Below are 22,308 nucleotides of genomic sequence, written 5' to 3' on the forward strand. Positions count from 1 at the left end.
CGTTTCTCAGATTTGTTGTTGATGACGAAATAGAGATTAGAGGCAGAGATGGTCCCACCGAGCGTGCCAAAATCTGTTTACACAAAATTTCGAGTCAAAATATATTAGATAAGAAACAAAGTAACAAAGAAATTATATTTTCAATAAATGTATTGAGTACAAATCTCTATAAACAGTTTATAATGAAAATAAACTAAGTCCTCTGATTTTGTTTCGTAGCTTGAGAGTGACACGTGTTGGTGTCGACGTGGCGTTGAATGTAGACTGACCTGTTGTCAACGTCAACCTGAGTTTGTGGGATGACGTTTTGTCAACGTCAACCTGAGTTTGAGTTTTGTTTGGGTATATTCGAATGAGGGCTCACAAAGCTTGAATCTCAGTCGAATATGTTTGAGTGTATATGAACAGTCAGCACAGGTTTGATATGCTTGTTGACTAATTTCAGAGAAAATTCTAAGAGAATTTTATGAGCTCTCCAGAATAATGATTTTTCGGTCCCCTCAACTGAGAGATGTGCGATCTATTTATAGGGAATGGAGATCCCTTCATGGACTTGGTAACTTATGGATTTGGTCCCGTTTATGACTTGGAAGTCTTCTTTATATTTGCCATTTGACCACTTTATTCGGACCAATAATATGGGCTAGCCCAATACTTTATAACCCAAATTATATTTATTTAATTTAATTTGATATGCTATTTAAGTGGATTAATTAATTAAATTGGGCTAATCATATTTACTTTAGCTCAATAATAATTAATTTATTTTAATGTAAAACACTTATAAATTTTTAGTGTCTACAGTAATATGTGAAAAATCCGCTTGAATTTGTGTTCTCTATCAGCCCGTATTTGTAAATAAATGGCAATAACGGAAATTAATTTCAAATATAATTTAACAATAAAATACCCTTAAAATCTTTATGGAAAAACGATCTCTCATCACCTAAGCTTGTGTTTTTTCTTTCATGGAAAGCAATTTTACCCCATGCTTGTATTTCTTCATGTATTTTTATTACCACCCATTAAGAGTGATATAATATAAAAATTTGAGAACACAAGCTTACACTTTAAGTTGAATTAGCATGATTATGATAATACACATTTCTTTTTCACACATTTACATACAAATTCGTTTCCATTACCATCATTTATAACCAACTACCAAACCGGCCACAATGCATGACTACCAATTGCCAACCAATAAAAAGCTTTTTTTTTTTGTGTGAATAAAAAGTTTTATGAAAAACGCTTAACTACCAGTTCAGTGAGGAATATTATGATCATTCTGTACTTTTTTTTGTTTCTTCTGTTCGTGAGAACAGTTAAAGTCAACGAAACCTTTAATCCTCATGGAACAATTAGCTGAATAATATACAAGAAAGAAACACCAAAAGGGCATGGCATGAAGCAGTAAACGCCCTCATTGGATTCGCATACTCTATACTGAATTCTGTAAACTCTGATAAAGCAATCATTGCAGAACTGCAATGGGATCGGAAACCCGCCTTCTTTGGCCAAAAATTATAGGAATCTTAGAATCGCTAACCATAGCAACTCATTTAACCTCAACTCTGTTTAACCTTCCCACCACCCCTTTTTCACTACAAAGTTGTGGAGCAGAGGGAGAAAAAAAGAATAAAGAAGTTTTATATGTACCACCGCAAAAATATTTACAATATACCCAAAGGAACACTGAATGTTGCAGCTATGTCATTTTGGACAGTTGGAATCAGACAGACCAATTTTGATGACGCGGGTATTGTATGATCCACAGGATCCACACTTGTGGTAAAGCCAATGGAACCGTGCAGTTCCTTTTCTACCACAGTCGTTGCAAAGTATGTCCTGAATTACCAATATTTTAGAAACCAAACTAGCTGAAGAACATGAAACCGTATGCCAAAAGCTAATAGTGCATGACTCACCTGACAACGATCCCTATATTCTTCGGGCAACTGTTCAGAAGCCAGCAGAGCATCAAGCATTCCAAAATAGACCTACGTAGAAGGCACATGCAAAAGCAAAAAGATCCAATTTTTCAGCTTATAGTATGCAAGAGCGAGACCAAGACCAAGAAGATACAAAGAGAGAAGCAGCAGATCACCAGCTTCCAAGATAAAGAGATCTAAGCCACAGAGCCAGATGGTGATTTTTCAGCTTATATTTTATTAACCAGAATAGACAAAGGATTAAGCAAATTCGTATTAACTAACTGCTGCATCCCAGGTCTTTTCAATAAAGTGGGGGAGAAGGAGCCTACTGTATCTAAACATGCATGTTTTGCACATAGAAGAGCCCACTGTATCTTAAACAGATCGGTGCAAGTGTCTGCGAGGTGATAATGATGGGCATTTTGCCTACTTTCTAGAATTTCCCTGGTTTGAACATGCAACTGCTTATCTCAACTACTTCCTCCGTAACAAAATAGATGTTACACTTTCTAAATATGGTTGTGACAAAATAGATGTTACACTTCCTTTTTAGGCAATAATCTCTCTCTATCTCTCTCCTATCACATGGGTCCCCTTTTTTTCTCTCTCTATATCTCTCTCCTCTTCAAAAAATTGCCTTGAAAAGTGTGTTTTTGAAAGTATAACATCTATTTTGTTACGGACGAAGTATATTGCTGCTCATGACTGTTGGGTCTTATATGCAGCAAAGCGGTAAATTGACTCCAAGACTTGCAATACCTGTGCATTCTACCCCTCTTTCCCAAATTTCACGTGTTCAGAGGCCAATTAGCTACATTCCTGTCACGATAGGTAGTTTTCTCACTTCCCAGACTTTCCCCGGTGAAGCCTATTATGTGGATTTTGCTCCTTTCGCCCTCTCTTCCCCCGGGGATGGGGAAGGAGTGGTCCATGGTAGGCTGGTTCAGAAAGAACTATACTTGAGAATTTTTAAGAAAAGGGAGGGGATTTATATTTCTACTATTAGAAGCCAATCCTTACTATTCCCATAGAAGGTAAAAGCAAGGATGATCTATCTCATGCATGACAATTATTTTGTAGCAATTCATGAAGCATCTATAATCATTTAGCCAGCATCTTAGATATTCTGTTGCATATTATCAAACCTGACAACATGAAAAAAAAATGAAAATTCTTACCGCCATATCTCCCAAAGACTTGCTGCAAATTGGACAGATATAGTTGCTGCATGTATAAGCCTGACATCAACAAAAAGAGGAGACAATTCCAGCACTCATCATAAAAAAGATCACATAAATGAAGACAAAAACAGACCAGCATAAACGACATCCTCTAATCCACCAACCTGGAAGCAAGCTGAATGCATATAATGGCCACATGGAAGAGCTCTAACCGATGCACTTGATGTGAAGAGGAAATCGCAACAGATTGGGCAATTTGTTTCCAAACCTTTCTCACGACATTTATGGTCAATCAGCTTCACACTAAGGCAGCAATTGCAAGTCATGCAATGGAAGAAGTCTGAACCAAGTCCCTTTCCCACACGACACAAGTTGCAGAAAGGGCAATGATAGACACTCCTGAAGACACAATTTTAGAAGAAGAAGAATATTAGTAGTTTTATTGCAATACCCAAAACCACTGAGATCCATTCTGATTATGCCATTCAAGTTAATTTCCAATCCTTCCCAATTTAGACTGAGCCGGTGAAACAAATTCCACTATGTAAACACCTAAGACAAAAAAAATTAATGACATCTTTTAAATAGCATAATTTTGTCCAATATCAAAACGATGGTTGCTCCAGTTGGAGCGAGACAAGATAACACCAATAGAACAAAACATGAAAAGAACAAGAAAAGCTGTAACACAGAAAATTAAACTCATGTCAAAAAACGACAACTATTTTTTGTTACGTTTTCAACTCCATACTTTCCACAAAGTAAATACATCATACCTCTAAGTTGGAAGTTCCAAAAGCTACAAGCATGAACCACTAAAGTAATACACAAGTAGGAACAAAGTAAGCACAATACAGCTCATGTACAAACCCTCTCCAGTGGTAGAAGCAGGGCAATTTTCGCCACATAGAAAGATACAGGAGCAAAAATTTTACTACCTAGTTATATTAGATAAATCGACAATTGTACTACTGTACTACATACCAAGTACCCATTCTACAATGTGGCCTCCACTTTTTCAAAATCCAAAGGAAAGTGAGAAGATAGAACTGACCCTTCTCTCAATAAGGGAAGTATCCAAACCACAATCCACAAAACATCCCTTATTACCTTATAGGACGGAAACCAGGATACAAAGTAAGATTTTAAAAACTCTCTCTACTCAAACCTCTCTTTATTCACTAATCTTTCTGGCTATTTAAGCAGCAAAAAATTTGAATCCTTCTTCACATAAAACTTATAATATCCCTCAACCTGATAAACTAATTCCTTTTTTTTTGTTTCCCTTCAACAGCCATTTTGCATTATGCCTCACTAGGCAGCATAGAACCACACCCCCTCAAATTGACAATCTCCCATAAACCTAACAATGAACATGGTCGTTTCACATCAATTACATGCCATGATGGTTTCACATCTCTCATGCGTCTAGGTGGTGGCCTCCCAAATTGGAGTTCACAACCAAAGGCAAGTCACGCGCCCCAGAATACAAGTTTTTATCCTTATGTCACTTGCATGCCCATTCGATGTAATATCACCAAGTACCTTGCCAGCTTGAATTTATTACTTCACTATAACACCAAAGGGTATAGGTCAACGTAAGTCCAGCAAATGCTCAATTTACCTCTCATCATCGAAAAACTTGCAGATGTTACAGTAATAGTGGGCCATTGAAAGTCCATGGCATGAAGGTGTTGTGCAAGACGGTCCAACAGGTTGAATCTTACAGCAGAGCATACACATCATTTCAGACGTCATTTTCCTGATAGGAAACAAAAAACAAATTAGTGAGCACCCAGAAAATATAGTTGAGGCAAAATGCAGGATAAGAAAATGTACCTATCCATGGAGTGATCACTAACTTTGTCGTGACAGAACCTGCATGCGAACAATTTCCCGCAGCAGGCAGCTCGAAGTTTGCAATTCCTTTTGTAATGTTCACAGCCAAAGATCTTTTTTTCAGGATCCCGGTATGACGGAGAGCATGCTAGCAGGCCATCCCCATTAGAAGATTCACCAGAACTTCCATGAGGAGACTTCTGTTGAGCAGCTATCCAGCGACTAATAAAACCGAGAAAAAAAAAGGAATTCAGCATGAGAAGCTTCACGATGAAACTTAACGCATTACTGAAAATGAAATACACCTGGTCATCAGATTTTGAATCAAATAATCTTTTCTTCTTGGATCAAGGCTCGAATCACGAGAGACCTTTCTTATCTCTGATTCAAGTTCATTCTGATTCATTCTGAAAATATCTTTCCACCCAGGCTTGAAAGTTTGATCACTGGAGTCAAGAGCATCGCATATATCATGGCCTAGAGAAATTACAAAATGTCTTTCAGAACAAAAAATAACAAGGTACCATATTTTATCACTATTTCTAAAGAAGTCCTGTTAGCAGCTTTTTTAATGCATTGAGGTAAAACACAAACCTTGTGCCGAACTTGTCTCTGATGTTAAACATTGTTGAGAGGGAGGAGCACTTTCCCACCATTCATTAAGCCATTCACTAAACATAGTATTTTTGGTTGCATTCTTCCATGTGTCCATCATCTTATTCTGTTCCTCTTGGGTAAGTGCAGATGTTACCCATGGTAGCATAGACTGAAGTACCTCTGCTCCAGTAGTACCAATTATGCGGCCAACAATTTTATCCTGGTCCTCCACAGAAAAATGTTTGTCAAACAGAGGCCATAGCTCCAGTTCCTCACGGAAAACATGCTGATCAAGAGTTACTCTTATGGATTTGCACATTCCCTGAAGCTTGGTCGCAAGCTCGTGGTACTTCCTTAAATCATCACTAGAGTCCCCGCCATTGGAGGCAAATCCAAGTGTATCTTGAGCAGTGCTAGATCTACTCAATGCTCCGCGAAGTTGGGAAAGCTCAGATAAAGCAGAAGATATGTCCTCAAAAAGCATCTCTTCTTGCTTGTGATCCAAAGTATAAGAGTGGCTAACATTGTGAAGAGCTTCTTTAGACTCCAACGCTGGAAATACTATGTCATCCTCAGCATTACTATGAGCCTTATATAATCCCCATAAAAGTCGAAATCGACCACTGAACTGCCTGATAAATGACTCGTTACATTCACTCAGTTTTCCAGATTCAGCATCCAAGTACTCCAAGTCTTTGCGAATTGCTTTATGAAATTTAAATATGTTATCAATAGGCCTAGTAGTAGACCCACTATCCGAAACGCTTATCTCAGTCTCCCAATTGAAAAGACTTGAGTTCAGGGAGGGTGCAGCGGGACTAAGAGATAAAGAACGTAGAGATTTAGCAGCAGCCAGAGAGCCTACTACCAGGTGACCATTATTAACTCCTAAACCCGGGACACAACAGGATATGGTACCACAGGATATCCTCTGGGAGCTATCTCCTCTCTCGTCTTCAAGTTTACCAACCTCTTCTCTTGATGTCATGTTACCCCGCTTGGATGGCCGAATTTCATTGTCCTGTTGGGCAATAGCAGATTTATCCCCATTAGATAAGCAAAACGTGCATCTGCTAACAGGCAGTTCATTGTCTTCCGCACTCGGCAGTCTTGCTGGACAGCAACCAATTGCACTCGAGGATAAGCAGACGTTCCTTTTACTACCTTTGCAGGCCCACCCCGAAAAAAGTGTAACAAGTGCAGCATCTGCAGCTGGGGCTGCATCAGATAGAAGGGGTTTAAAATTTGAAATAAAAACAGAAAATACGCAGCTAAAGACAGAATTTGGACAAACATTATTTCATATAAGAGCAGGATGTCAAAAGTGTGTATCACCTGCCATATGCATATTTTTAAGGAAGCACTTTGCTTCTTCTTCACCAAGTGATCCAACCAACCATGGCAATACACGTTCTATCAATTTCAGTGGCATCACACACAAGCTCTGATACAGAAGTTCTCTTTGCCTCTGGGGGGTGAATAACTTTCGAGCAAGTGGAAGTACCTAGAGGTGCGAGATGTAAATACATGAAACGTATGTGGTGAACTAGAGTTGCAAAAAGTCACCACCTAAGAATGACCAACACATTCATGTTCATATTAATGAATCTAACATGTACCAACCTGGATTTCCTCATTTTGGAAGTGCTTCTGTATGGTGTCCATTATTTGATCAGCATAAGAACTTAGTCTTGAGTAGAGATCATCTAAAGATGATTCTGCATTAGCCAGTTGTATGTTCTCAATCAAGCATCTGATTTTCTCTAATTTGCTTTCTTCCTCAGCATGCTCCTGCGCAAAGGACAGCTCTGCGTCTACAGCAGGGAATATAACCTTATCCTCAGCAATGCTGCCACCAAACAATTCAAGCAGATTTCACACCTTAGAAGCAGAAAATGATAGATGATTAGGCTAAGGGAACAATGTTAATAGTTAATGATGATGATTAGGGACAATAGCGCCCAGCAGAAAAGTACACATATAAGTGCCACACTGCTACTCATAAAAAATCAGAGCATGGTCGAAATTCTTTGTGAAATGCTTAGTACAAGGAAGTGAAAAGACAGTAGTCATGCAGAAGGAAGATGTTAGACAACTACATGACTCCATGATGAAGAGTTAGTGGCCTGCTACAACATCTCCTTTAGAAGTTTAGGGAGAAAATAAAAACCAGAATTGCTCCAGGAAATTCATCTTAAAGTTCATTTGGCTAGCATTTCTCTTTTAGTGTGAGCATACATCAACTTGAGGACATCCCTCATCTTGGCATTGATTCAGCCAACCCCTGCACTCCAAAAAAAAAACTAAAAAAAGGCCCTGATACTCCCAAAACAAAGGCATAGAGGTAGGAAATGGTAATACTGACTTTACGTGCTTCACCAAAGCAAACTTCCCAAATAAAGAAAAAGTCTCCTTTATAATTAGCTACAGGTATAACCATGAGGAAAGAATCAAGTATAAGTAACAGTAAGAAAGAACTGAAATTGCCTACAGTAGATTCAGATAACTGAGCTACAGTTTTCGGAGCCTGTTAAATTCTTACTTATCCAGATTCAAGCCGGGACAGGACCAATTAGGGGTACAAGTAATGCTGTTGCATTACCGAGACCTCTATTTAATATTTTTTAAGCACAATCAGCCACTTTACCAATTGATCCATGCACTTGTTGGTTCATTTGCAGTTTAATACATAGCATTAGTTAACACATTCAGATATCACTCAACTTTAACCACAACAGAAGGGCTCATGGTTTAATATATCAAAACAGTCTCCTTTTACATTCACCAGTACATGGTTTCTTTCTTCACCTCAACAATAAATTGATAGAGACATTGTAGCAACTAGAAAGGCCACTGATATCTCCTGAGAAGACCATTATATACACCGAAGGAGATAAAAAGTTCAATAAGCTCAAAATCTAGTTCCGAGCAACAATTTTAAGTCATAACTCTTTCCAGGGTCGGGGGAAACATCAAACAGTCCATATCAAGAAACAAAAAAAGTAACTTCAGAGCTAAGAATAAATTGATAGTAATTTTTCAAACACTGGCTACATTGCATAATACAAAGTGTCCAAAAAGATCTCTTGCTAAAAAAATCTCTCTGAAACCGCTTGTCTCTCTGTTCGCCTGGCACCACAGCGAGACAGCTTTGGCCACCGTCCATTTCAAATTTGAGATCTTTTGTTCAATTAAGCTCCCTTCTCTCTCTACAAGATACTTTCTGATAGCCAAAATTCGGGTCATATCTAACCACATATTGGGTTTTATCTCTCTCCTTGTGAGAGTTTTAGGCTATGTTATTGGTATTCTTCAACGAATTGATTCATTGATAGAGATATATAAAAATTTCGCGACAACACCAACCTCAAGACTAGTACAAGTAGATGGACCTGTTTATGGAAGGCTGTGTGAAATAACAGTTTGGAAGAAGCCATTCAAGAGGGTTGTCATCGACAACAATTATAGTTTCTCTAGAGATGAGTTTTATTTGATTCAAATTTATGTCTGTTATTTTGAAATAAATGCTTATGTTGTGTGACTTCCAAATAATAAATTACTTTTGGTTCCAAAAAAAAGAAAAACTTCAAAGCGAAGAAAGTATGTAAGTCGGAATATATATGGCAGACAAAGCAGAGCATAGCAGTACCTGTGAAATATACAAACTTCAGTGACAAAGTGTAGCCTCTCATTGAATGCAGACAAATCAGTAAATTCATCATTTAGCTGCATTCTTCTAGCAGCTTCTGCTATTTCACCTAGTTCTTGGTTGATCGCCTTATGCCACAGTAATATCTCATCTATTGGGAAACTCAGATCTGAATCTGCAGTGGAGCTACTCAATTTGACGCGTTTTCGTTTGCCAGTCTGTGAGGATTCACAAGCACAAGATACCCCTTTGGTTTGACCCACTGAAGCACATGCTGCAGAATCTATGCTACTTTGCAACGTGGAACCACAGCTTGTACGAAATTTATCCAATTTAGGTCCGTCCATCCAGGTAAAAATTACCTCCATAGAGCAACATTACATATGTAAACACACAATTTAAATGGCAGACATGTTATGGACTATAGTTAAGATATGCTTACCTCATGAAGAAGAACCTCATTTGGTATGAATTTGCGAAGGCATTTCCGCATATCCTGACTCTCGTCAGAGGAGACGGAAGAAGAAAGCCAAGGGAGAAACTCTACCATCATATTAACAGGTATAGAGCACAGGAACCGCCAAACCAGTGATGCCTGTTCCTCGAAAGAGAACTTCTCAATGAGCAAAGGAAACACCTGAGATCATAGCACAGTCATTAAATAACTACTGCGATAAATGTCACTGCAAGATGAGGATGTCCAATCCCGAGCAATTTAATCAGCATCTAGTCTTCAAGGAAGGCAGAAAAGAACCATCAATCATCTTCGATCACCTACTTATACTAACAAGCAGAGAATCTATCATCGACTTTGTTTCAATCAACAACATTAGCCAAACATTTGAATAATCTGACTACTTTTATAAACATTGTTTTTCTTCTGTTCCAGACTTCCTGAAACCTTTATGATTATCATGAATATAATTAACTAGGACTCAAGCAGAAAAATGAGCATAGTAGAAGAAAAAATTTATCATCACCTGCTCTTCTTCCTTACACATGTGCTGGCTAATCGACGTTTGGAGGGCCCCTGTACGAGAAGCTAGTTCTCTTCGGTAGGCTTCCTCATCTCTAACTGTTGTATTTAACAGCTCAAACAATTCATCAAAAAGAACACTTTCACCTTCATGCTCTAGAGAGTAAGTTCTAGCTACATTTTTCACGCGAATATCAAGAGCTGGGAAGATGACCTGTGTAAAGAAAATTAAGACAGACCTTAATGTAACTGTAGCTTTTAATTCATCTAAAAATTAATATGTCAATGGTCAATCAAGTTCCACTGATTTAAATTCAGCTCTCATGTTATTGCTAAAACCATCAAATCATATGACATGCAAGGAATAGAAAAGATTTCGGACACTGCATGACAAGCGATGAAAAGTCTTATCCTTAAGAATATTGATCTATATATAGAGAGACTAAGACTCTGAGAATCAACGACTTCTATAATACAAAAGTTGCTTCATGGGGTGCAGATTTTAGAGACAATATTGGAGGAAATAACATAGAAGGTATAAGCAAAGTGACTTTCTTCATTCTTCTAATCAAAAGTCCATCCCAAAGTGGCCAACTAAAAACTTCCCCATAAGTCTGATTTACCCAGAGAGATTATTAACCCATGGCAATAGTGGAGAAAGATTAAAAGACGTTTTAATTAACTAATGAGAAATCATTTGGGACATATTTAAGCAGAAATTGGCAGGACCGGTGGCTTAGAAGGAACATATAGACTTAGAGAGCCATTTGATTGGACTATAAAGCAGCACCAGCAACAAAATCAAAGAATGTAGACTGCTGTTTGGTTCGGATGTTTATAGGTCCATCAATTAATTGTGTGCTGTCTCTTTCTCCCCCCCCCCCCCCCCAAAAAAACTTGTACAGCCGACCATCAAGCGAACATAATAGATTAGACACTTCCACATAGTCCACCATGGAGGCTTAATGCATGGTTCTTCCATAACTCAATTGGGTACAGACCACAAAGAAAAGCGATAAATCACAAAAAGCCCTATAGTCTCCAATGAGTATGTTAAGTTAATTTAGAGAGTGGGAAGATGTGAAGATGTGTTGATGACAAAAAAATGTTAACCAATCAAATTTAATTAAGAAAGAAAATGGGTATTCATTTCATTACTCTCCTCTATTTGTTACTTATTCTACTCCCTTACGAGTTCTTGAGCCAAACACCTTCTTCAGAGTGATTAAACAGCAAGAGAGAAAGAGGAGTTGTAAAACGCTATTTATATCTAATATAAGACAAGGATCTGGTCTTTCTTGTCCTGCCTTTTCTACAACTCATACTGATTAGTGATTATAGCTAGTTTTAACCAACAGTGATTCTTTTGGCTGGACCTACAGTACACCAAATAACTTCTAATAGTGAATTGAACAGGTTGTTCTACTCCACTAGTTCTGAAGTCCCAAGATTTACCACCAAAGTTGTGATATGGGAATTCTAACAAGCACAGATGGGGCTTGAGTAATGTAATACCTTACATGATACGAGTTCATAAATATTTTGTCCTCCATATGAGTGCCATTTTGGCCACAAAAAATACTTGGCATATCCTATAGGTTGCACACACATCTATCAGCCAGCATATCCATTTCCTAAAGGCTGCATAACAGCAACAGAAGCTGAGATACATTCCTGTGGAACTTCAAGATAGACCAGTAAACACTTAAAAGAGGATGGATAACATATTCGTGAGGAGAAGGTTTTCCAATCGCAAACAGTTTGTTGCTCCGCGGATATCCTATATACGAAACTTACAAAATTTAGTTCAGCATAGTACCAATAGCACCATCAGAACAATAAATAATAATTTTGACTCAGGCTAACCCGCCTTCATATTTATCTCTATTCCTTTCTCCTCCTTTCCTTCACTCTTACTTGCAAGCTCAATCACTGTTAAAGCCTTAAAAGATTGTGTTGAGAATACAACAATTACATTGACAATTCATGATTACACCAGCTAATTTAACCAAAAACAGTAGACTTGCCGCACAGAGCGAGTGTGTGCTAGTTAATTTCAATCTCAACATACCTAAATTGTGACGAAAATCATGCAATTAACAAAGAATACCGAGTCCAAAAGTTCAAAATGATCTGAACTCTACTTATATTACCAAAAAAAGAAAATACAAAAAGCAAAGATTCGAGCAAATAGCAATTATAGAAAAAGAAAGGAAGTCAGAATTTCAGTTGAGAAAGAAAAACATCTGAGAGAGGCTAGGCTACCTCATCCTCAGCATTACAATGATGCTTGTAAATGCAGCGAAGAAAGTGATAACGCTCTAACAACGGCTTAATGTCGCTTCCTTGATTGGTAGCGAAATCAATCGCAGCACGATGAAGACCTTCGAGCTCGGCTTTAATAGCCTTATGGAAGAACAAAAATATCAAAATCGGAGAATTCTGAGCTGAATTCTTCAAAGAAACTTTCGATGATGACGAACTCGGAGGTGAAGGATCTACCGCATTAACAGGACCTGCCATTATAGCAACTCCACCTCCATCTCTGTGTCCAAGCCCCGTTAATGGCGTCGCCATTTGTAAATCCCCAAATTCTCTCTCCCTCTCTCTCCTCAAAATTCCTCAATCAGCAACTCCAATTGGAAGCGCAAAACCCTAGAATTGGCTGAATTGAATATTCCTCGTGTTCGTCCTACAAATAAGTCGTAGCACGAGAACACTATGAATTTTCTCTCTCCTCTGTAAAGGCAAGTTTATCGTTCTCGTTTTTTTTGATAAATGTGTGTTTGGTTAGTGTGTGGAAAAAATAAAATAAAATAAATAAAAAAGGAATTAAGAATTATCTTTAATTTTTCTGGTGAGAGGGGGAAGAGGAGAGGGGAGGGGAGAAGAAGAAGAGAGGTGAAAAAGAAAGAAAGGTAAGAAGAAGAAGACAGTATAAAGTGGGGCCACGTGGCAGGAGGTTGCCAAGGTGGGATGAGATGAAGTTGGACATAAGGAGAAATTGCGGGACACGTATGTGAAGCACGTGTGAGTGTGTATCCACCACGGTCTTTTCTCAATCTTTCTTGCCCCTTCCACCAAAAGACCACCATCATTTCTTCATTATGATTTATGGAGGGTATTATTCATGTCAAAAGATCTTTTGGGTTCCGCTCAGGTTCAAGTTTCGTAGGACTATGGGTCATTGGGTTAGGTATGCGACTCATATCAATATCTTTTTAGGTAGATAAGATGAAAGATTTTATAGAAATGACATTTCTTGTAAGTATAATTAATCAGATTTATAAGTTAAGGTTCATTGGGAGAGAAGGGGGATTAGTAGGGTGTAAGGGAAACTTCACCCTATAGGCCCGTCCTCCGGTGAGGTTTGATCACATGACTTATTATCGATATTATTAGATTATGTATCTTATACTTAATTTCATTTATTATCATATTAGTTACTTAATCTGACGAGTTCGAGTGAGGGTTACGGTGAGCCTATTAGTTATGAGAGCCTCTCTTCACCTGTGTAGCAAGGGTTGGATTCTCACCCCTTGCTAAGTGAGCAAACCTTAAGAAAATTAGAAGTTTAAATTTACCAATCCTAGTAGGAGGTTGTGTTATGACGGAGGAGTAGTGTGATTGTATTAAATAAATTGTGTGTGTGTGCGCTTTATTTATGAACTGTTAAGGGTAGTTGTGAATACAGGCTAGTATTTTTTTTCTGACAATGGAAAACTACAGATAACTTAAATCCCTTTCGTGACTCTGGCAACTAGGTCAACATCATCCTAGATCAATGTTCACGAGACCTTCGAATACAGATATATTCTAACAAGGACGCTGGTGTACTCTTGAATTGTATGCGCAAGATGCTCATATGATAAGCTAGCCTTGTGGAGGTCGAGGATAGCGCGGATTGCTCATAGACAAACTGTCTAGATTATAACGTTCAACGCGCGTTCCCTAGCCACCTTGAAACCCAACCATAAAGCTTGAAGTTATGTCTGCTTTGCATCTATAGCGAAGACTAATGATGACCCATCAGTTCGTGCATGATTCCACGAAAGGTTGCACGTAATCAGTACTCTCCGTGTTCCAGCGTGCTTAGATATTCCCAAGCAACATCCACCTTTACATTCAGAAGGGAGAAGTCATCCTTCCATAGGTACATCATGTTTAAAGAGTTGTATTGATAGATATGCTTGCCATAGGAGTATGAGTATCCATGGGGTGATCAAACTCGTATGTCGCACTTGTTGTTTTCTTGAACTAGTTTTATAATGGTAAGTGGGTTTAGGATAGCAGTCTGGAAAGTGATGGCATTCCGGTGAGACCAAATACTACATAGGATCGCCATAAACTGCACTTCTTGGTCACCATGAACATGATCATGAGTACTGTAGGCGTGGTTTTTTCCTTTAAGCCTACATGCGGTGTGAGCGCGTTTATTTGACTACCCCATTGTTAAGGTTTTATTTGAAATACGTTTTGAAGTGGCCAACAATTCTTTAAAGGAACAATCATAAACCTAATTGGATATTGAAACGGTATGGACATCTTAGGGACTTATCTAATGTAGATTTTCCCGTCTAGACTCCATAAATGGCCCGGAACCAAAAGTTGAGTTCGAGGGTGAGGGTACAACACAATCAGCAACTATGGTGCCCATTGCTGGCCTCTACTAAATACCGATTCATTACAGATTTTATGCAAAGGAATAATCATATAACATTTTAATAACCCTAAAAATATTTAGTCTAGGTTCAAGAAACACATAAAAACACTATACTTTTAGTGACAAGTTATTAAACAATTAAAATATAATGTTCCTAGCATGTTGTCCAATTTATCTGAATTAGTCAAAATAGTTCTTTAGGTCTTGTTAAACAATAATAGTATGTGGATGATAAAATCATGCATATGAAAAATAAAACAATGAGGAATACTATATACAAGAATAATAAAAGAGGGATTAGAATTTACAAATAATCATGATTATTAATTAAAGATCTACATCATGACAAAAACTGTTAGTAACTTTAATACAATAAATATAATTGATTATTCAAGGATTCTCAAGATTATACTTATGCGGTTTAGATCGAAGAGCGTAACGATCTTCCGGCAGAGCAATCGTGGAACCATGAACGTTGTACGATCAGGTTTGGAAATCGATTTGATGTATTGAAAGTGTTTAAGTATTTGGGGGTTCATAAATATTCAGAAGTATTTTTGTGTTCGTAAAATAATAATGAAAAGTCGTCTTTGATTCGGGAAATCGATTGTATTTACAGGCAACAAGAAAACTGTGTCGCATGCGCCTACTCAACCTGGCGCAGTCTGACGTGGCAAGCGCAAGTTAATGCATCAGGCGAAGATTGGCGCGCCTGACGTGGTATGCCCAATCAGGTTTGAACCTGTGTAAACGCGTATTTAAAAAACCTGCGTCAGGCGCAGGACTCAGTATGAGTGACAAGTCCACGTCTCCGGCGCTCATTGGCGCGCCTAACGCGTTCTGGCCAATGTGCTGAACGCACGTGTCGCGCTGAGCGCAGCTGTCGCGTCCGGCGCATATTCCAGCATATTCGAATTTTTGATTAAAGGTGTGTTTTAAAGATACTTTTTTATCCCAAAAATCTGGGGATTGAATTTTACGTGATGCAAAATCTGATTTTATGCTCAAAGTATTTATTAAAGATAATAAAAATATTTATGAAAATATTTATTAAAATAATAAATATTAAATTGGGATCTTAAAATTGACTCAAATGTTTTCTGGGCTTATTTTACAAGTAATCATCATGGATAATTTATTGGGCTTTAAAATATCATTTCAAAATCACACCATGGCCTGGTTATGCGGATTGCTCTTCCATCAGGCCGTGCCAACTAATAACGCGGCATGTTTCATCATTAGATCCTTAAATGGGGCGATACGAGGTTTGCAAAAACCAAAACTCAAAGTACACGTGTCGGGACGCAGAATTATTCTAGATGTTCTACAATCCAAAATCACCCTTTTACGCCAATACCTGCAAAATAAGCAAGAGTTTCAGGAACAAACTTATGTGGAATATATTTGTTAATATGTAAAAATGAGATGGTGTGAAAGAATATGTCATGAGCTATTTTGGTCTTGGTCTGGTTCATGTCGGAAGAGAGTTGTCTTGATTGGTAATGGTCTGAAGACCCGACGGAGTACTCAGCCTTACCGTTAATGATGGTCCGAAGAACTTCTGGGTTGATATCGGTCCGGAGACCTTATAGATTGATAACGGTCTGGAGACCTGACGCTCCGGAGACCTTATGGATTGATAATGGTCCGGAGACCTGGCGGTCCTGAGACCTTCTAGATTGCTAATGGTCCGGGGACCTGGCGGTTCGCAGACTTGGTGGTCCGAAGACCTTATGGATTGATAACAGTCCGGAGACCTTCTGTATTAATAACGGTCCGGAGACCTGGCGGCTGGTTTGTCGCTGTTAATACTCTTGAGTACTTGTTGTTTCTTGAGCAATGTATTATGTATGTTGAAATTTGGAAGAATAGCAAAATCGTATTTTTTGTAAACTTTTAAAGTTTGTTGGTTTGTCGCGCGCGACAATGAAGTGAACATTTGAAACCATTTAGAATTGAGCATGTGGGGGCCAACATGGGTAACAAGCCCCCAAGCAAGCGCGTTGCATGGGACTGTGCGCCAAATGCACAGACCTGCGCTTGGCGCGAAGTGTTGCGCTGGATGTAGAGGTGTGCGTCAGATGCACTTTTTGTCGGTGTGTCTGGCGCAGATCCTTTTAAGACCTAAATATACGGGCGCTTCTCCTTTTCCCTCCATTTCTCTTCTCGGTCGCTTTCTTCATTTCTCTCTCTTTCTTAAGCTTCGAACCACCATTTTAGGCCCTTCCAAACTTGAAACTCATCGATTCTTGAGTTTTTCTTTAGATCTAGTTTAGAGGAGTGATTATTTTACCTTGGTTGTCACTTTTGTGAAGTTTTTTGATTCGAAATTTTCAACCCACTTCCACGCCATGTTTAGGCGAGTTTAGGACAGCCATGGTCGGTTTTTCAGCGACTTTTTTTTCCGTTCGTTTCCTTGCTCCCTTTTTTCCCATTTTTTTGTTAGTGTGTTTTTTTTCATTATTTATTTTTTGCGATTTCCGTGTTTGGTGCGAAAATGTTAATCGTAGTTAGTGATTTCCGGGTCAGGTGACGCTGCCGTTTCAGGCGAGCTCCGGTGAGTTTTTCTTGTTCTTCACGAGTTTGATACTCGTTACACGTGAGTTCGTTGTTAAATTTGAAATTCTATAATTATCTAGAATTATATTGTGTTTAAAGTAGTTTCTAAATCTAGAACTTAGAAACATGCTTAGGGGAACTTTGAATTTGATGAAAATATTTAGATCATGAATCTTAAGGTCAGAAGTAGCGTAGTTTCTAAGTCTGGAACCTAGAAACATTTTTAGGAAACTCTGAATATGTGATTTACTGTTGGTAGAAATCATGTTGTAGGTGACGATATAGGCTCTTAACCTGCATGTTATACTCAAATGGATTTCGAAAGTCTCATGTGATGATAGTGCTTTGTATGAAGCTGTTTTGGAAATCACTGAAACATGAAATATAGTAATTTATGTTAGAGTCAAATACTCTTTGACTTTAGCCTTATTTGTGGTTTAAGATCCGGCTACCATGTCGTCAGAACATTTCGTTAGGGAGGATGGTGATAGGGCCGCTCTACAACCCAATAGGGTGTGGAAAGTTGTGGGATGGACTCCCGAGCAGTCGCGTTTTGATCTGGAGCATCATATTTCTCACCGATCGCTTTTTGGGTGTCGTAATATAAATACATGTTCTGTGCCGACCTTGTTTTAGATTTAAAGCCTTGGCACCTTTGTTGATTGTACTTGTATTTGCAGGACGAGGGTAAGACCCGTCATTTCGGATCTTTCTACTTTGACTGGCTTATGAAGGTCCGAAAGCTTCGGGATCGAGCAATCTTACTTGAGAAGAGCAGGCTATCCCGCTTCATTGATGTCTATGAGAGTAGGGGAGATGTTCATTCCTCCCAGATCGTGGTTCGCGGTTTGTTGGAGTGGTGGTGGGATGCCACCAACACTTTTCACATGCGCCGTGGGGAGCTGGCTATTACTCCACTAGCAAGTTGGAGTGACTCTGATTGGGTTGCGCTTGCCCCCTTACTAGACTCTCTCTCACTTGATGGCTTATTTTTCTTGGTGCTTCTCCTATTGCTTGGAAGACCAAGAAGCAAGAAACTGTGTCTCGCTGATCGGCCAAAGCCGAATATCGCTCTATGGCGGCCGTTACTTGTGAGTTGAGGTTGTTGAAGGGCCTTTTAAAAAGTTTAGGCATTCATCATCCTACTGCTATTCGCTTATTTTGTGACAGTCAATCTACCCTCCATCTTGCCAAAAATATTGTCTTTCATGAGTGGACTAAGCATATTGAGGTTGACTGTCACTTTGTTCGTTATGCTATCAACGATGGTCTTATTGCTCCCTCTTATGTGCTACTACAGGGCAACTTGTTGATATCTTCACCAAACTTTATGTGTGTACAAGGAGTTCTCTCTAATAGAGTGACAACTAGATATAGAGTATGATCAATGTTACATGGATACGAGTACGAGTATCAGATACGGGTATGGATCCGACTATTCGATACGACAGCTCTATAATTTTTGGATACGTGGACACCCTCCAAAAGTGGACACATGTATGGGGATACGACTTTTTTATGTGTAATATTTATTTAATTTTTAAATACTTTTTTGAGATTTGCAAAAGGATAAATAGGAAATTTAAAACTCAAAGTCCAAACCTTTAATAAATAAAGATAAAAAAGCAATAGTAATTAAGGAAAGAAAAGAAGAAAAAAAATAAAAGAAAGAAACATGGTCAACATGCGAGATTACAATTAGAACAAAAAAGGGCATTGACATAAATCACTTAATGACTAGTACATCACATCTTTATTGTGATATGTGGTCCCCCTTTCCCTTCTTAACCCATTTTAAAAGATAAAAATATAAAACAAATTACAGAAAAAGAAAGAGTGAAAAAGAGTGACTTTTGGTTTTTTGCTCTCTTTGTTCTGTTCGACACCTTCGATGGAGAAATAGCCGGTGAGCTAAGCACCAACAATGGAGAACTCCGATAATCAGATGCGGGTTTACATCCGAGCAAAAGCGCCAACATCTCATGAAATAATATAAAAGGTTTAGCCTCCAATTAACAGATCTAGGGTTAAACCCTAGATCACATTTTTAATGGTTAATTCATCTCCTCTCTTCCTAGATCTAGTCGTATCCTAGTGCCAATCGACGTATCCGACCCGTATTTCGTACTAGCATTCATGTCGTGTCGTATCGACAAAGGTATGTCAGCCATTTTGCCGTGTCCGAGTATCATAGGGCTGTATAGCCTTAAAGATGATTGATATATAGTTGTTGAAGCTTTCCTAGTTTGAGTAGTCCAGTTGGTTTGCTCAACTAGGTGATAGATTGTAAATGATTTTTATTTTCTTTTATAGTGGAATATATTTTTATTAATTACTTAGCCAAAAAAACCGCAAAATATAGAATTTTTAATGCTCATATTTCTTAGAAAATCGCAAAAAAGTTATTTTCCTTTTATGTTGCTTGAAAAAGAAAAAAAAAAGTAGTGCCTCATTTCTCTTTTGTTCATTCTGTATTCCGCATTGGAAATTTCATAATGATTTTCCTACTTTGAATCTTCCTACATATAAAATTAACGTTATGAATTGAGATAGTCATTGAAAAATTTATATACCAAATTTATCCTCACTACACATATCGTGATTTTGAATCAACCTATTTTTTGCAAAACCTTTGAGTAAACTAATCGAATAATAATCACTATGCCATGGAATTTAATTCAAAAATGAAATATTATTTATTTGAATCACTATAGAATAAAATGGAAAAAAAAATCGATTTTGCTCCTTTCCTTTTTTTAATTTTTTTTTCTAGAACGAAAAGTTATTAATTGATTTCAATTAATATATTTTTTCTTTTTTTTTTTGACGATTAACCAATTCCTTAAAATATAAAGTAAGAAATTTCCCCAAACCTCTTCTATATTTAGAACCCCGAAAAAGCACTTTTTAGTTTTCTCGTCTACCTGTCAATTGACTAAGTCCACCTTATTTAATAATTTTATTATTTGATGTTCTCTTTTGATCCGTCCACTTAACGGCCATTACAAAGATATTGAAGATTCATCTGCATGCACTAATAATTGTGAGAGGATGTGTTTGGTTGAGTTTTTTTTTTTTTTTTTTTGTCGTTGTTGTACATTGATGAACACATGAAATATTTCTTCCTTAATAATTTCTCTTAAATTATAGATAGAGAATTTTATCTTTTTTAACATGAATGTTTGTAACATATATTACAAGGCATAAGTTAAGAGTATCATAAAAAGTTTCCATTTCGAAATCAACCGAAACTAAAAAAAATTATCTCTATCTTAAGTATCTATCCTTATTTATTAACCCCAAATAGAATCTTGTTGTATTGTATATTTTTTTAAGGGAAAATTTGTCAAAAATAACCTTTTAAATACAAGTTTTTGCAAGAAACAACCTTTTTACAAAATACTATCAAAAGAAGACCTTAAAAAGAAAATATTTTGTGAGGAATAAGCTCGACCCAATTCCAGAATTAACCAAGCATGTTTTTGCATTGACTCATTACATGTGGAGTGCACGTGAACTGCATCCCTTATGTTTCAACCTTGTTTTTTTTTTTCATTTTTCGATATTGACCAACCATTTTCCCACGTTAACTTCATCAGTATATGAAGGAAAATCGGGTTAAAACACAAGAAATGTGTGTTAAGTGCTTTGCCATGTTTGGTTTTAGTGAGACGAAGCCGCAAAAAATACTTGGTCAATACTCGGAAAATGGGTCAAGGTTGTTCCTCGTAAAAAAATTACTTTTAAGGTCTTATATTACCAGATTTTTTTTTAAAAGGTTATTTCTCGCAAAAACTTTTATTTAAAAGGTTGTTTACGACAACTTTTCCATTTTTTTTAATGAAATCTTGAAACTGTTAGGGTATATTTGATTCAACTTATTTTGTCTTATCTTATCTTTTTCTAAAATGAGTGAATATAAGTCGAACAGAATATCTTATTTATCTTATCTTATCTTATTTTATCTTGTAAGATATTAAATAAGTTAAAATAAGTTAAACAGTTAAGGATCTTACCCTATGCCTTGTGGGTTGTGGAATAGGTTAGAAAAATCCTTTTACAATCGCATTGGTTCCGGAGTAATGTATATTGCATTAGTTTTAAACTTAAAAAAAATCCGATTTCACTAAGGGCCTGTTCTCTTCGGCATAAAACAGCTGAACTGAACTGAACTGAACTGATCTGACCTGAACTGAACTGAACTTATCAGAGCTGAACTGAACTGAATTGAATTGTATTAAATTAAATTGAAATAAACTGAATGTAATAAATATGTAAATAATATTTTAAACAATGATAATATGAATATTAAATAATAATTATAATGATAAGTAATAATAATGAATAATAATAATAGTATTTCTGATATTTTTAAATGATAGTTATAAATAAATAATATTAATAATCATAAATTAATAATAATAATAATAATAATTAATGATAATAATGATAATTAATAATAATTATTTTATATTATTTGTATTAATATATTAATAATTTATGATGATATATAATAACAATAATATCTAATAAGTAAATTAATATTACTATTTTAATAATTAAATTTAATAATATAAAAATATTTAGTAATAAAAATAGTGATTGGGTTGGACCACAAAAATTACATCATAAACCGTCTTGACGCGATTTGATTGGTTTATGGGCTAAAAAAAGTGGGTTTATTTGTGCTTTGACCTAAACCATGTTCCTCCTAAAATAATAGTAATAATAATGAGTAAAGCTATAATAAACAAAATAATATATAGAAACAACAACAATAATAATAATACTTAATAGTAATGATATATATTTAAATAATAATAATAATAAGAGTAATTAGTAAAATAAATTATACCAACATAATAATAATATTTAACAAAATGGTTATAAAAGAATGGAGCTGAACTGAA

At 36.9% G+C, this 22,308-nt stretch overlaps 1 protein-coding gene across 2 annotated transcripts; it reads right to left on the reverse strand.

Moving 5' to 3' along the window:
* Positions 1 to 1,375: 1,375 nt before the first annotated feature.
* LOC104896579 (hypothetical protein) lies at positions 1,376 to 13,085 on the reverse strand. Of its 2 annotated transcripts, XM_010683347.3 has the most exons (14): positions 12,442 to 13,083; positions 10,181 to 10,390; positions 9,643 to 9,837; positions 9,201 to 9,562; positions 7,175 to 7,400; positions 6,887 to 7,055; positions 5,549 to 6,769; positions 5,260 to 5,431; positions 4,955 to 5,176; positions 4,740 to 4,877; positions 3,280 to 3,514; positions 3,113 to 3,172; positions 1,929 to 2,000; positions 1,376 to 1,848 (listed from the first exon to the last, which is right to left on the reverse strand). In XM_010683347.3, the coding sequence occupies exons 1-14, from the start codon at positions 12,751 to 12,753 to the stop codon at positions 1,714 to 1,716; spliced, it is 3,729 nt and encodes a 1,242-aa protein (XP_010681649.2). In that variant the 5' UTR covers positions 12,754 to 13,083; the 3' UTR covers positions 1,376 to 1,713. The 2 variants fall into 2 exon arrangements, with proteins under 2 accessions (XP_010681649.2, XP_048502352.1); XM_048646395.1 differs by lacking the exons at positions 1,376 to 1,848; positions 1,929 to 2,000 and adding an exon at positions 2,495 to 2,872 and having other exon boundaries at positions 12,442 to 13,085.
* Positions 13,086 to 22,308: the final 9,223 nt, after the last annotated feature.

The sequence above is a fragment of the Beta vulgaris genome, chromosome 6 (assembly GCF_026745355.1).
Source record: "Beta vulgaris subsp. vulgaris cultivar EL10 chromosome 6, EL10.2, whole genome shotgun sequence".
Taxonomy (NCBI): Eukaryota; Viridiplantae; Streptophyta; class Magnoliopsida; order Caryophyllales; family Amaranthaceae; genus Beta; species Beta vulgaris.

Excerpts from the sequence above, each read along its gene's own strand:
- LOC104896579 (XM_010683347.3), bottom strand. The coding sequence starts at position 12,753 with ATGGCGACGCCATTAACGGGGCTTGGACACAGAGATGGAGGTGGAGTT. Across the intron at positions 7,401-9,200 it reads GAAGTTTGTATATTTCACAG|CATTGCTGAGGATAAGGTTA; the intron begins GTACTGCTATGC and ends GTTTGGTGGCAG. Across the intron at positions 3,515-4,739 it reads AAGTTTTTCGATGATGAGAG|GAGTGTCTATCATTGCCCTT; the intron begins GTAAATTGAGCA and ends TTGTGTCTTCAG.